The 17,716-nt window shown below is 37.2% G+C and overlaps 1 protein-coding gene across 1 annotated transcript; it reads left to right on the plus strand.

Moving 5' to 3' along the window:
- Nucleotides 1–2,773: 2,773 nt before the first annotated feature.
- On the plus strand, nt 2,774–5,047 carry LOC110808463 (putative expansin-B2). The gene is made up of 4 exons (XM_022033966.2): nt 2,774–3,057; nt 3,181–3,293; nt 4,084–4,277; nt 4,355–5,047. The coding sequence occupies exons 1-4, from the start codon at nt 2,883–2,885 to the stop codon at nt 4,695–4,697; spliced, it is 825 nt and encodes a 274-aa protein (XP_021889658.2). The 5' UTR covers nt 2,774–2,882; the 3' UTR covers nt 4,698–5,047.
- The last annotated feature ends 12,669 nt before the right edge of the window (nt 5,048–17,716 follow it).

The raw sequence follows: 17,716 nt of genomic DNA on the forward strand, positions 1-17,716 counted from the left end.
AATTTATTACAATCTGTATATGCACGTACTAATATTAAAATTCAAAACTAAAACTAAATTTAAACTGAATTATGAAGAAAATCAATCACAAAATGATCAAAAATACCTTTAATTTTTTTGTCAAAAGTTTGACCATTGATCGGTCAAAATTAATATTGACCGTTGACTAGGTTGGTTTAACACCCGGTTGGGTCCTGGACCGGATTGGATTCGGGCCAGGTTGGCCCAGCCGAATGGGCCTCCCCCTTTCCTTCTTTTCTTCATTTTCTTTTCTTCTTGTGAAAGAAGCCTACATAACTTAATTTCTTTTAAAAAACACGTAACTTTAAAACACCCAATAACCCCGTAACCTTTTTTTTTCCTCTTCTTCTTCTTCCTCATGTCTGCAACGTCTGCTTCTTAATTGCTACAGTAACGGCTGAAAAAAAAAACTAACCATTACGCTCGAGATTCGGCAGCCGTTTCGACTGTCGAACGGTTGCATGACCGCCGGACTTTCTTCTTCATGCAGTGGTGGTCAGCCGTTGCCGGACTTTCTTCATCATACAGTGGTGGTCGGTCGTTGCTTTTCCCTTTTTATTTTTTGCTTCATATACATGCATGTATATATATATACATCCTAAACTCATATATACATATATATACATATATTTTCTGCTTTAATTTATTTGAAATCCATATATATATATATATATATATATATTTTTTTTTCTTGGATTTGAAATATATATATTTCTAATCCTTATATATACATATATATTTCTCAAAATTCAAAATCACAAAAATCACATAAAACAACTTGAATATACAAAATTCAATATAAGAAGATCTTTAATATCAATTGTTGAAATAAAAATACTTTTTAAATTAATAAATATATAAAAATAAGTACAAAATTTCGTACTGAGAAATGTAAGCAAAAACATATTTGGATTCATCACGGAAGAATTATCCGAGTCAATCTTTCAAATCAATATAATACCTAAAAATTAATTTTTCTGGTGATGTGATTTCAGAAAAATAAAATGATAATATTATGATTCGGGGACCATAAATCAATTTTTATATCGATAAACTTTTGTAATTCTTATTCTGTCTATTATAAAATGAAAATATTATATGCATATTACAAACTCATATTTAATATTATTTAAACGATTCTATTAAATTGATAGTTTGACATGCATACAAAAATCTACATTAAACGAACATGTCAAAAAAATACAATGTTACAGAAATATAAAAATTCATTTATTTTTCTTTTGTGATATATATATATATATATGTAGAGAGAATATACATATTTCTTTTTTTATTGTAAAACTAATTAAAAAGAGACATTTGAATGACCAAATATTCCAAATGAAAAAAAAAACACCAGCTCGAGTACAAATATAACAAATTAAAGAAAACAAATTATATAACTAATTGACTACAATTATGCACTGAAATTGAAATGCAATTACAAATGGTTGAGCTTCTCAAAAGAAACTGCTCAAAACTTAACACAAAACAATACAAACAAATTATAATTAGAAATTGAATTTAAATACAATTACATCCAAGTAAATTAAAATAAAAATTACACTCAACTTTCTAAACTTTTTTTAAGGGTGTAGTTCTAACAAAATAAAATTTACATTTATAAATAGTCACTAAAAATTAAACGTAATTAGGGTGTGTTCTTGATTTGTTTATTTTATTTTATTTTTCAAATTGTCTATTTTTGACATGTTCGCTTATGAGATATTTATGGGATAATAAATTTCCCTTACTTATTTTGGTTGGAGATTAGTATAATCACTATAATTTAGAATACAACAGACTTTGAACATTAAGTTTTTTTTTTTTTTTTAAAAGGTAATTATTTACCCAGATTGTATATTTATATATAAATATATGATACATTACATATATAGAGATTGGGTGGGTGAGATATCATTCTCACTTGGATATCAAAATGCCGTAATTAATGTTTATGCCAAAGTAAACTCCAAAAAAACATATAATCTAATATAATACGACCGTTGAACAATATCGCTCATGTGTAAATGTATGTCTATTCAAAAAAGAATTTTATATATATATATACACACACATATATACGTTTAAGCAAAAATTGTTATATTATGGGGAAAAAAAAAAAAAAAAGCTGAGTGATTTAAGGGGTATGGTAAAATTCATTGGTTGCTGTCCAATTGATAAGGTTGTGATGAAATCACAACGACGACTAATAATAAAATGGCTCCATGAATTTGGAGGTATATAACGACCGAAAACCACCATCAACGGGCATGATCTATGGAAAACTTGTTTGTTTATGATTAAAATTAATATTAATTAAGAATAAAAGAGATTAAGGAGACCCCACTTCAACCGACAACCGTCATTAAATTTTTTAATTAATTAAATATTTCTTAATCAAATCAATTGACGTGATACATACACATACCGCATAAGAAAGCAATTAGTCAATAAGTAACTGCGAATTGTATCAAATCAATTATTGCATGCCTTGATTTTGCTTGTTAAGTATAATGGTAATTGTTAATTATTTATTATTTGTTTAATTATTACTTCTTTTCAATTACACAGCGATTATAATTTGTGAGAGAGATGAATATGCAGAGATATAGTTAAGACGTAACGAAGGCCAAAACATGATTGATGGTGCCGACAGATATAATGTAATTAACATTAGGGTTGCGTGGGAACGAGAGCGACATGGCACATGCAGGGAGGCTATAAATACTAATCGCTTTTCAATCTCATAATTATTTTAAATTAACTAAGCTGCATAAACCAGTATATATACACACACATATATATCTATCTATCTATATTCACACAGATTATAGTCCGATTGTATTGAGTGGTGAAGGATGAGGATGATTGGGTTATATTATTTGTTAGGGGTGATATTATGGTATAGTTGTATGGAGGTGTACCTCTGCAATGCCTTCAACCCTAAACATTTCAACTTGTCAACTCAGGGAACCCATTGGGCGACCGCCGGAGCCACATGGTACGGCGCTCCTGATGGTGCCGGTAGTGACGGTAATTAAACATGCTTAACTACTTTAATAACTATAATTATAATTATAATCGTATCTATTTTGTTTAGTTAATTAAATTTGTTTATATATGCATGTATATATATACACGTATATATGCATGTAGGTGGTTCGTGTGGGTATGGAAATGCAGTCTCACAAGCTCCCTTTTCTTCAATGGTCACTGGAATTGGCCCCTCTCTCTATAAAGCAGGCAAGGAATGTGGGGCTTGTTACCAGGTATACACATACAGACAGACGCATACACATATATATACATATATATATTTCTCCTAAGAAAAATCAGGACCTTAACTGCTGCTAACTTGAAGACCGACCTAAACATATATAAAAATAGCATATAATAACAATATATATTTTTTATTTTGAGTGAAATTTATATATTTTAATATTTATATGATATTTGTATATTAATAACTATATATTTAATGAAGATACATGTAGCACATATAATTTAACTCAAATTCATGTTTTAACAAAGCATTGATTATTTAGTTAATAAATAGTTAGTATACTCAAATATATTTACGATTACATAATTAATTTTCCTTTTTCTTGTCTAGTGGACGGCTTTATTTAATTTTGTAAGCTACTAATAATTAATTATATGTCAACATATTAAACAATATTTATTTTCTCCGTCAAAAAAGCCATGTTTTTATATAGTTTTTCTTATATACATATATATAGATCTATATTGATCAATTAATTTAATAATTAATTATATATTAAATATAGTAATAACTATTTTGGTATAAATATTATATATTACTTTTTTAAAAAAATAATTGATTATATATCTGCTAAGTTGGTTGACGTCTAACAATTGTCAAATGATAATATATATAATAATGTTATTTTTAAATTTAATTATTCTCTAGCGAACAGATTTTGGAGCATATAATTGTCACCATACATATATATAACCAGCATTTTGTGACATATAATATTATATCTTACCATATTAAAAAATAGTAATTAATTAAAATTTTAAATTATAATTAAATAGGTAAAATGCACAAAACATCCATCGTGTTCGAAAAAACCAGTGAGAGTGGTAATTACAGATTCCTGCCCAGGTGGGATATGTGCATCTGAACCCGCACATTTTGATCTAAGTGGAACTGCTTTTGGTGCCATGGCAATTCCCGGCGACGAACAAAACCTTCGTGACGCCGGAATCTTGGTGATTAGATACGCAAGGTAAACCCAATCTTTAATTAATTACTAATTAAATTACATTGAGTTCTAATAAAATCTAATTAACTATTGTTTATCAGGGTAGCATGTGATTATTCAGGCAAAACGATAGCGTTTCACGTGGACCAGGGCTCAAATTCAAACTACTTTGCTGTGGTGATTGAGTTCGAGGAAGGAGATGGGGATCTGGGTGGGGTTTACCTTAAGGAAGGGTCAAAGTCAACGAGTCATCAGGGTTGGCGCGTGATGCAACAGTCATGGGGTGCAGTGTGGAAGCTGGACGCTGGATCAGAATTACACGCGCCTTTCTCCATCAGATTGGTCTCGCGCTATTCGGGTCAAAGCTTAGTCGCTCAAAATGTTATCCCAAATGGATGGAAGCCTGGATCTACTTATAGATCACTCGTTAATTACTTAAAATAATTATGTTTTACTACCTTAATTATTATAAATATCCACCTCCCATATCTATATATATATATATATATATCACCTAATATAAGTGCTGTTATATACATATATATATATATAGTTTATACTGTATTCTGTATACGCAATTAATGTAATTAGCTAGTGTGGTAACTAGCGCCCAAGTCTTCTGATGAGACTTTAGTGGTGCAATCTTATATACATACATATATATATATATAGATTAAACTGCATTCTGTAAATGCAGATTAATGTAATTAACTAGTTTGGCATTTAGCACCCAAGTCTTTTGATGAGACTTTTGTGGTGCTTAATTATTCCGATTAATATATTTAGTTTCTTAACTATTATTTGTCTTTGTTTTTTGTGTGATGTATCTATATATGATACTCCTGTACTATATTTTTATATCATGTTATACACATGTTGTAATCCTAAAAGTTAATTATGGGGTGCATAATTTATAATATAATAATTAAGAATAAAATTTTATTTATACTAAATATTTAAATAAATAACTATTATATATATCAAACTAAAATTATTTTTATATTTAAAAATAACATTGTGTATAAAATTTATAGTTAAGTAAAAATTAATTTTTTTTTATTTTTATAAAATTTAAACATACAAAATTTAATTTTTTAGATTTTTAGATAAATTAATTGAATTATTACTTTAAATAATGAAATAAAATTATTGATTAGTTATTTAGTAGAATTAATATGCGTGTTAAATTTATAATTAAGTAAAAATTAAACTTTGTCCGTATTTTAAAAAAATTTAGATAAAATCTTTATTATACATCATCAAAATTAGTCTTGTATTTAAAAAAAATTATATAATGCGTAGTTTGTGGTAATTAAAAATCACAGTCTACTTTTATATTTTTTAATTTTCAGAAATTTAGATAAAAAATTTCAATAGATGATAATTAAAATTATTAAAATATTAGTTTAAATAATAAAATGAAACTATTTCAAGAAATCGTAAAATTCAAATGTCTCAATTCGTTATATTTTTATATTATATATATATATATATATATTGTTTTGGTTATGTTTATTATTATATTGATAACTAAGTGGACTAAACAAAATCTCAGCTGACAAAAAGCAAATGGTGCATCATTGATAAGCTTTTTTAAGTGATTACAAATATAGTTAGTATTTATTAGTTAGCTAAGAGCAAAAATAATATTTTATTCTTACTCTAAAATGTATACTTCAAATAATTTGCTATTACGATAACTAAAATTATGTGGATTTTTGTTATAGTTTATATGAATTTTAATTTTTTGTCATTTGTTAAAAATAAATTAATTTTTTAAAATATGTATACTTATCTTATTTTTTAACATAAAAATATAAAAATTTTGAATTCAACCAATAATTACAAGTGCATAGAATTTTAAACATATATATATATATATATATATATATATAAACACGTCGATTTCATTATAGAGAAAGTCATCCACATCCAAGATCAAGAAAATATTTCCCATTTGCATCACCTACTTGAAGTTCTTTGCATAGTGATTTCACTTTAGGCAAATTATCTTGCTATTGGTTTTCTTTTAACTCAAAACTTCACCTTTCAACCTTAGTCTTAAACTCATTGGCTTTCTTCAACTCTGTATAGAGCTTTATAATCTGATTAATGAAATTTTCTTATGACTCTACACAGATAAGTTTTTACCTAAATAAATTTATCATCTTATTGAAGAATCTCCATGTAGGTATATTTATCAACTTTCTTACTTTTTTTTTAGAATCCACCAAATTCAAATTTAAGAGAAATCAAAAGTCGTCAAATAATAGTAATAAAATAATTATAAGAGTAAAAGGAGAGATTTGTTTATCAGACCTTAATTTCATGACAGAAGATGTATGTTTAAGGTGATATCTTACCTTGGACGATGAACTAAAGGAGGATCGATAACGTTGAAAACTATAATGTCATATTGAACATAATTACCAATTGGTTATGCATTAGTTAACAATGATAGAAAAGTAGTTGAAGAGTTATTTATGTAATGCTCCATTTTTTTTTCATATTGGACGTACTTAACAAGCAACCAATTCCATAACAACATGGTCATGCACAAGGAAACACTAGCATAATCCATTATCCAATGATCAAGATAATCCTACAATCATGGACAAGACATCATACACAATACAACCATACTCAATATTTATGCTACCATCAATTCTACATATTCCATTCAGTCAAAACAAAACGACACTCTTCATCTTGTACTGTACAAATTAGGTTCGAAATCCAACAACTTCGATCTAGACTCCGTCCCTACTCATCTATAAAAAGGAAACACTAGCATAATCCATTATCCAATGATCAAGATAATCCTACAATCATGGAAAAGACATCGCACACAATACAATCACACTCAATGTCTATGCTACCATCAATTCTACATATTTTATTCAGTCAAAACAAAACGAAACTCTTCATCCTGTACTCTACACACTAGGTTCGGAATCCAACAACTTCGATCCAGACTCCATCCCTATATCATTTGTAAAAAGGAAAGAATGAGTTCATTTAACTCAATACGGTAAAACTCAAAATACATGCGTGAGATGCAACAATATAAAACCTTATGCCTCTACCAATAGTTCACTACTGAACTCCAATTTTTCCTCCTGCACCTACAACTCTACCTACCCTAGGTGTCTGTTCCCTGACGGCACTCCAGGCGTGCTAGTGGTATCATTCACCGCTAAGATTGGCAACCATTAACACCTATCGACCCCTAGTGGGCCACGCACGCACACGAGTTTCAATCATTTTCGTCACCAACAGCGGCGACCATCATTCACCTATCGACCCCCTATCAGGCCACACACACACACTCTAATCCTTCTCTCCCGTCAACACCATCGACGACCGTTAGCCATCTCACGATCTATGTCAGCCCACTCACACACACCCGATTTTCATTCACTTGCGTCACTAACATCGGCGACTGTTAGCCATCTCTCGACCTATATCAAGCCACTCACACACACTCTGATCATTCCCTCTCGTCACCAATATCAGCGACCACTAACCATCTCTCGACCTATACCAGGACACGCATGAACAACATTGTCATTCATTTGATTTTCGTCACCAACATCGGCGACCGTTAGCCATCTCTCGACCTATACTAGGCCACTCACACACACTCTGATCATTCACTCTCGTCACCGATATTGGCGACCACTAACCATCTCTCGACCTATACCAGGCCACGCACGCACACCATTTTCATTCACTTGCGTCACCAACCTCGGCAACCATCGTCTACCTATCGACCCCCATCGGCCACACACCACTCCTTCTCGTCTACTGTCTCTCTCTCTCCGCCCGCTGCCTGCGACATGTCCTAATTGCCCCCACTCACCCCATCCTTCTTCCCCCAAGGCTCCAGCTACCCCACTCCATTCCCCCAAGTATCTCACTCACCCGATGGATCCTTCCCTTCTCCAATATCGACTCCCTGCCTCTCCCTAACTCCCTCTCGGGCTACAACCTCCTGCCACACCATCACGCCACACCATCCTTCTCACCTCACTCACCCCGCGGATTCTACCCTTCCCCAGCGTTTCCCCACTGCCTCTTCCTATCTCTCTCTCAGACTACGTCCTCACACCACAATATCTCCCTATCCCCTTCCGCGTTGCTCACAAAATCCGCTCTCTCCCACACCGTTTTACCGCCCGTACCGTCACTTTCTCTCTCTCTCCTCTCGAGATCCTCACACAGTCACTTCCTTCGTTTGCGAACCTCTTTTCTCTCTCCCGACCTCCACTCACTCTGCACTCCTATCTCTCTCCCGACCTCCGCCCGTACTGTCACCTTCTCTCTCTCTCCTCCGCTATCCTCACTCGGTCCGCTTCCTTCCACCCGCCTCACTACACATCCTCACCCAGCCTCTTCCGTATACCGCTACCTCCGTAAGCTGTGGCCACGCACGCCACACATCCAACCATTTTACAATCAAACCAACACACACATTTAGAGTTTGGTACCGTACCTCCCATTTCCATTTTTCCCTCTTTCGGCCGAATGTGCTATCACCGTCCGCGATCTCCTCTTCTCTCCGCTCCGCTTCCTTTCTCCCTCCTTCTGGAACCTTCCTTCCTCTTCTCTCTCTCTCCCGCTCCCCTTCTTCCTCAGCTCTCTTTTTTCCCTCTTTTTTTTCTTTTCTTTTCTTTTCTCTTCTCCTCTCTTCCTTCCCCCGCCCCCTACTTAAATCACCCCAGTTTTTCCTCAAAACGGAGTCGTTTTCCCCCTTGCAAAATGACATCATTTTTCCTTTTCCAAAACAACACCGTTTTCTCCCCTCTGCAAAACGACATCGTTTTTCCCTTCCCTCTCCCTCTTTTTTCTTTTTTTCTCTTTTTCCAATTATTACATATACTCCCCCCCCTAAAATAAAAATTTGGTCCCTCAAATTTGTTATCTTACCTTTGAACAATCTTGGATAATTTTGCCTCATCTTGTCCTCTCGTTCCCATGTTACCTCCTCCGGCGCATGATTCCTCTATTGTACCTTCACCATAGGTATCACCATGCTTCTCAACATTCTCTCTTGTCGTTCAAGCACCCGAATTGGCTCTTCTTCATAAGACCAGTCTCTTTCCAACTGTAATGATTCCTACCTTAGAATATGATTCAGATTCGGGTGATATTTTCATAGTAGGGATATGTGAAACACATTGTGAACCCCACTATACTGAGGAGGGAGCGCTACTCTGTACGCAACCACCCCTACCTTCTATAAGATCTCAAACAACCCTATGAAGCGGGGACTTAACTTCCCTTTCTTCCCAAATCTCAATAGACCCTTCATGGGGGATACCTTCAGGAACACATGATCCCTTACTTCAAAGCTCAAATCTCTCCTACGATTGTCGACGTACCCCTTCTGCCTACTCTGAGCCGCTTGTAAATTATGTCGTATCACTAGAACCTTAGCCGTAGTTTCTTTTACCATTTCCGGTCCTAACAACTGTCTCTCCCCCACTTCACTCCAACACACTGGTGATCTACATGGTCGATCATACAAAGCTTCATAAGGAGTCATTCCAATGCTGGCGTGATAACTATTATTGTATGTAAATTCTATTAAGGGCAACATGTCCTCCCAATCTCCCCCCACATCAATAACACAGGCTCTCAACATATCTTTCAATACTTGTATCGTTCTCTCTGTTTGCCCATCCGTCTGTGAGTGAAAAGCGGTACTAAAATTCAATTTAGTACCCAAAGCCTGTTGCAACCCATTCCAAAATCTGGAGGTGAATCGGGGATGATCGGAAATAATTGATACGGGAACGCTGTGTAACCTCACCACCTCCTTGACATACAGTTTGGAAATCGTCACCTTCATTGCTAAGAAATGAGAAGATTTGGTTAGGCGATCAACCACCACCCAAATACTATCATGTTTCTTATGATTACCTGGCAATCCGGTCACAAAATCCATAGACACATGCTCTCACTTCCACTCGGGTATAGGCAATGGCTGTAACAAACCCCCAGGCCTCTGATGCTCTGCCTTAACTTACTGGCATATCAAGCACTTAGACACATACTCAGCCACATCCCTCTTCATGCCTCTCCACCAGAAACTTTTCTATAGGTTTTTATACATCTTAGTACTCCCCGGGTGTATAGAAAACTTGGTATCATGTGCTTCACTGAGTACTTTTTCTCGTATTGCCCGATCCCTGGGCACGCACATTCTGGTTTGAAACCTAAGTATTCCATCATCTCTCACACTAAAATTTCTCATTGTCCCCTGTTATATCCCCTTCCGAATCCTCTATATCTCGGCGTCCACTAATTGTCTTTCTCTTATTTTCTGCACCAAGGTCGGTAGTGCCCTCAAACTAGCCACATATCTTCCGTTGTCCCCATCTTGAATACACAGGTGTTGCATGGCTTTCCGCAGACTCCACTCAGACACCATCAAATGGCCTAGTACCCCTGTACTCTTACGACTGAGAGCATCTGCCACCACATTTTCCCGTCCAGGGTGATACAGGATCCTACACTCGAAATCTTTCAACAGATCCATCCATCTTCTCTGTCGGATATTCAATTCCCGCTGTGTGAACAAATACTGTAGACTTTTATGATATGTATAAATTTTAAATGTTTTCCCATACAAGTAGTGTCGCCACAACTTTAGCGCATAGACTACTACAGCCAACTCTAAATCATGTGTTGGATAATTTCGTTCGTGTGTCCTTAGCTGTCAGGACCCGTATGTTATAACCTTCCCCCGTTGCATTAATACACACCCCAACCCCACATGAGATGCGTCACTATACACTGCAAAATCACCTTCCCCCGACGGGACTGCAATTGGGGTAGTAGTTAAGCTGTGTTTCAACTTTTGAAAACTGCTCTCACACTTCTCATCCCACTCAAACTTCACATTCTTTTTTGTTAACTTGGTAAGAGGTGCCGCAATACTCGAGAACCCTCGCACAAACCGACGGTAGTACCCCGCCAACCCCAAGAAACTTCTGATCTCTGTCACAGTCTTAGGCCTTTCCCACTTCACCACTACTTCTATCTTTGTTGGGTCCACCGATATCCCATCTCTCGACACAATGTGGTCCAAAAATGCTATTTGATCCAACCAGAACTCACATTTACTAAACTTGGCATACAATTTGGCCTTCCGGAGCATCCCTAGCACCGTTGCTAGATGTTCTGCATGCTCCCCCGAATCCTTCAAATAGATCAATATGTCATCTATAAAGACAATGACATAGCGGTCCAGTAGGGGTCAAAACACCCGATTCATCAGATCTGTAAACACCGCAGGCGCATTCGTTAACCCAAAAGGCATCACTAGGAACTCATAATGCCCATACCTGGTACGGAACGCCGTCTTAGCAATGTCTTCGGCTCTTACCCGTAGCTGATGATATCCCAACCGCATATCTATTTTTGAAAATACTTGTGCCCCTTGTAACTGATCAAATAAATCGTCGATCCTGGGCAATGGATACTTATTCTTTATTGTCACTTAGTTCATTTCTTTATAATCAATACACATTCTCATAGTCCCGTCCTTTTTCTTAACAAACAATACCGGGGCCCCCCACGGTGACATGCTAGGTTGAATAAATTTCTTATCCAACAACTCTTGTAACTGTGTACTTAACTCCATTAGTTCTGACTTCGCCATCCTATAGGGAACCTTGGAAATGGGCTGGGTGCCGGGCTGAAGTTCTATTGTGAACTCGACCTCTCTACTGGGTGGCAGCCCCAGCAGGTCATTCGGAAATACATCCGAAAATTCTCTGACCACTGGTATCTCCTGGAGTGCAAGTCTCCTACCCTCATTCCCTGTCAAGGACATAGATAAACGGTAATTCTTGCATATATTCATACTAACATATCTTTCAACGTAACACTCATTTATTCATTGATTTTCCCCATACAGAAACAGATTCTTCGTTTGGCAATTTAAACACTACCCTCTTGTGAAAACAATCTACATAGGCGTGGTGGGCCGCAAGCCAATCCATACCCAGTATTACATCAAAATCTTGTATGTCTAGCAAAATTAAGTCTACCTTTAACTTCCTCCCCTTATACCCCACAAGATTCAAACATTACATCAGTACATAAAGTGTCATTAGTTGGCGTAGATATTACCAATGCCCGGTCCAACCCCCGAGGCTCTATCCTTAGTCTAGATGCGAACCTAGGCGATACAAATGAATGTGTGGCACCAGTGTCAATTAGTACTCTAGCAGGAATATTCGAAATGTAAAGTATACCTTGTATTACTACTGAAGTAGCGGCCGCCTCCAGAACAGTCATGGCAAACACCCGCCCTTGAAGCAACGGCCGACCAGAATCTCTTGGTAGGGGGTAATCTCGTACAAAGTGTTGTGTGCTCCCACACCGATAGCAGCTTCGACTGCCACTCATACATGGCCGTCCTCCATGGGTTTTACCACACCGTGGGCACATCCCGCTGCTCGGGGCCATCTGATGACCCGGGACTGCCTCCTGAACCACTCTCTGCCTCTTCTCTGTTTGACTAGAAGATGGTGACGGTCGTCTATAACTGGAGGGTCCTTTATTATTGTAGTCTGTTCCTTATGCAGTGCCTCTATCAACTGTACCTTCTCCAATACCATCTGATATGTAGGCAATGCAAACATAGCCACTTGGTGATACAATTCTGACCGTAACCCCTTCTCAAACCATCAGGCCTTCTTAGTTTCATTCATCATGACTTCGGGTGCAAACTGGCCCAAATCTATATATCTCTCGGTGTACTCCACCACAGACAACCTCCCTTGTTTAAATTTAGTAAATTCTACTTCCTTTCACTATCTCAAAAAATCTGGAAAATACTCTGCATTGAAAGCTTTTAGGAAGACTTCCCAGGTGATTGGTGGGACCAAGGCCCTTCTTTTTAATTTCCACCAGTGTTCGACGGACCCTCTTAACATAAATGTAGCCAGCTGTACTCTTTGTTCTGTAGTCACAGTCATCACTTCGAATAATTTTTCTGTCTCCTTTATCCAATCCTCCGCCACCAGTGGGTCAGACCCCCCATTGAAGGCAGGAAGGTTCAGCCTTTAGTATTTCTCAATATTGCTCGTATCCACCCCATCTATGGGGACCCCATGTTGTGGCACCGATGATGTCTCTGCCCGCAACTCTCTATCTCTAATCACGGTAGATAGGCTCTCAACCACACTGCACAGCCGGTTAAAGTCCTCCTGCTGTACGTCGGACTGCTCTGCATGGGTTGCCGATGGACCAGCAGCGTGTCTCGGCTGTACGGGAGGGATAGCACAGTGTGACACGGGGGTGGCCCTTGAAATGCAGCGAGTGGTACATGGTGAAATCCCGGGGCTCGTCGTGGGGCCCCTGGGGTGGGCTCACGACGGGGTCGGCCCCTACCCTTCTTCGTCACCTCCCTCGACTCACCTGCATAATAGTGGCACCCATCATCAGTACTCTTAATTTGCTCTGATACCAATTGTAACGCCTCATTTTTTTTTTCATATTGGACGTACTTAACAAGCAACCAATTCCATAACAACATGGTCATGCACAAGGAAACACTAGCATAATCCATTATCCAATGATCAAGATAATCCTACAATCATGGACAAGACATCGTACACAATACAACCATACTCAATATCTATGCTACCATCAATTCTACATATTCCATTCAATCAAAACAAAATGACACTCTTCATCCTGTACTCTACACATTAGGTTCGGAATCCAACAACTTCGATCCAGACTTCGTCCTTACATCATCTGTAAAAAGGAAACACTAGCATAATCCATTATCCAATGATCAAGATAATCCTACAATCATGGATAAGATATCGCACACAATACAACCACACTCAATATCTATGTTACCATCAATTCTACATATCCCATTTAGTCAAAACAAAACGAAACTCTTCATCCTGTACTCTACACACTAGATTTGGAATCCAACAACTTCGATCCAAACTCCGTCCCTACATCATCTGTAAAAAGGAAAGAGTGAGTTCATTTAACTCAGTACGATAAAACTCAAAATACATGCGTGAGATGCAACAATATAAAACTTTATGCCTCTACTAATAGTTCACTACTGAACTCCAATTTTCCCTCCAGCACCTACAGCTCTACCTACCCTAGGTGTCCGTTCCCTGACGGCACTCCAGGTGTGCCAGTGGTACCATTCACCGCCAAGATTGGCAACCATTAACACCTATCGACCCCTAGTGGGCCACGCACGCACACGAGTTTCAATCATTTTCGTCACCAACAGCGGCGACCATCATTCACCTATCGACCCCCTATCAGGCCACACACACACACACTCTAATCCTTCTCTCCCGTCACCACCATCGGCGACCGTTAGCCATCTCACGACCTATGTCAGGCCACTCACACACACCTGATTTTCATTCACTTGCGTCACCAACATCGGTGACCGTTAGCCATCTCTCGACCTATACCAGGCCACTCACACACACTCTAATCATTCCCTCTCATCACCGATATCGGCGACCACTAACCATCTCTCGACCTATACAAGGCTACGCACGCACACCATTTTCATTCATTTGATTTTCGTCACCAACATCAGCGACCGTTAGCCATCTCTTGACCTATACCAGGCCACTCACACACACTCTGATCATTCCCTCTCGTCACCGATATCGGCGACCACTAACCATCTCTCGACCTATACCAGGCCATGTATGCACACCATTTTCATTCACTTGCATCACCAACCTCAGCAACCATCATCTACCTATCGACCCCCAATAGCCACACACACACACACACCACTCATTCTCGTCCACTGTCTCTCTCTCCGCCTGCTGCCTGTGACATGTCTTAATTGCCCCCACTCACCCCGTCCTTCTTCCCCCAAGGCTCCAACTACCCCACTCCATTCCCCCAAGCATCTCACTCACCTGGTGGATCCTTCCCTTCTCCAACATTCACTCCCTGCCTCTCCCTAACTCTCTCTCGGGCTACAACCTCCAGCCACACCATCACGCCACACCATCCTTCTCACCTCACTCACCCCGCAGATTCTACCCTTCCCCAGCATTTCCCCACTGCCTCTACCTATCTCTCTCTCAGACTACGTCCTCACACCACAACATCTCCCTATCTCCTTCCGCGTTGCTCACACAGTCCGCCCCCTCCCACACCGTTTTCCCACCCGTACCGTCACCTTCTCTCTCTCTCCTCCCGCGATCTTTACGCGGTCACTTCCTTCATTCGCACACCTCTTTTGTCTCTCCCGACTTTCACTCACTCTGCACTCCTATCTCTCTCCCGATCTCCGCCCGTACTTTCACCTTCTCTCTCTCTCCTCCCGCTATCCTCACTCGGTCCGCTTCCTTCCACCCGCCGCACTACACATCCTCACTCAGCCTCTTCCATATACCGCTACCTCCGTAAGCTGTGGCCACGCACGCCACACATCCAACCATTTTACAATCAAATCAACACACACATTTAGAGTTTGGTACCGTACCTCCCATTTCTATTTTTCCCTCTTTCGGTCGAATGTGCTATCACCGTCCGCGATCTCCTCTTCTCTCTGCTCCGCTTCCTTTCTCCCTCCTTCTGGAACCTTCCTTCCTCTTCTTTCTCTCTCCCGCTCCCCTTCTTCCTCTTCTCTCTTTTTTCCCTCTTTTTTTTTTCTTTTCTTTTCTCTTCTCCTCTCTTCCTTCCCCTGCCCCCTACTTAAATCACCCCAGTTTTTTCTCAAAACGGAGTCATTTTCCCCCTTGCAAAATGACATCGTTTTTCCTTTTCCAAAATGATGTCGTTTTCCCCCCTCTGCAAAACGACGTCGTTTTTCCCTTCCCTCTCCCTCTTTTTTCTTTTTTTTCTCTTTTTCCAGTTATTACAACTTACTAATGAACACAAATTGGAGCCAATACTATTAGTCTGATAACACTTAAATATTTTATTATTTTCTTGTTTTAATTTTAATAACTTGCTTTGAGACAATAGAACAACAATACATTTATAAAAATTAGTATTTATTTTATTATTAATAACGTTAGGATTCACACTCCAAGGAAAAAAAATTTAAGAGATGTTATTACTTGCAAAAATGTTATTGACATGAACCAAAGACCTATTCTCAAGAATGATAAACGATATGTCATAAAGAATATAATAATACTTAGATGGTAGCGAAAGGAGTTGTGATCTCATTTCACTTGATGTTACAAATTGGAGTGTTCTTAATGTCAGTATTTGCAATATGTTAAGATTCACTATCATCATAGTCTTCTCCCTCCTTAATGTTTATTAGTAAACTGCTCAAAGTCTTTTTGCTTATATATTAATATTAGTTCTACTATTATTTTTAGCAATTTGATCCTCATGTAAGGGTGAAGGCTTTTTATATAGAGTAATCAAATGAGTGCTATGTTAGATTTTTTTTGACATGTGGACTTAATATGAACATTGGTATGCGTATCATAATGTCAATTTAATGGACTCATTTAAAAGTGATCAAATACAGTTAAACAGTATTGGATCTTAATGAATTAGGTTTAAGTATTAGCTTGTAATATGCAGATACCATTTTTATAATATTCTCATTTTATGATACACGAAACGAGAATTACAAAAGTTTACCGATATAAAATGCGGTTATGGTCCTTGAATCACAAGATCACCGTTTATTTTTTCAAAATCCTGTAAAAAAAATTAATTTTTGGGGTATCGTGTTGATTCAAAAGATTTTACTGTCAGAAGCGAACAATTCTTCCGCAATAGATTTAGGTATGCTTTCGCTTACATTTCTCATTAATTAAGTACGAAATTATGTGTTTAGTTATACAGATCTACTGATTTGAAAAATATTTTTATTCTAACAATTGATGTCAGAATATTTCTCGTATTGAATTTTTTATATTCAAGTTTTTTTTTTGTAATTTTGGATTTTGGATTCAGAATTTTGGATTTCAACTTTTTTATTTATTCTGTGATTTTTTTATGATTTTGGATTTTGAGAAATATATATATATATATATGTATATATATAAGGAATAGAAATATATATATGTATTCTTTTAAATCAAAATATATATATATATGGATTTAAAAAAAATTAAACCAGAAAATATATGTATATATATGAGCTTAGGATATATATATATATATATGCATATATATGAAGCATAAAACAAAAAAGAAAAAGCAGCAGCTGACCGCCACTGCACGAAGAAGAAAGTCTGGCAGTCACACGAGAAACGACTGTCGAATCTTACGTGTAACGACTAGTTTTTCTAATTGTTATTGTAGCATCTCAAAAGCCCATTCGGGCTTGAGGAAGAAGAAAGAGAAAAGAAAGATTTTTTTTTTTCTTTTTAAGTTATAAACTTATGGGGTTTAGGCCCAAATGGGCTAGTTTTCTTAAAGAAATTTTTTAAAATTGAAATTATGTGGACCTAGTCCACAAGAAG

This window comes from Carica papaya, chromosome 9, assembly GCF_054855325.1.
Source record: "Carica papaya isolate Zhongbai chromosome 9, ASM5485532v1, whole genome shotgun sequence".
In the NCBI taxonomy this organism is placed as follows: Eukaryota; Viridiplantae; Streptophyta; class Magnoliopsida; order Brassicales; family Caricaceae; genus Carica; species Carica papaya.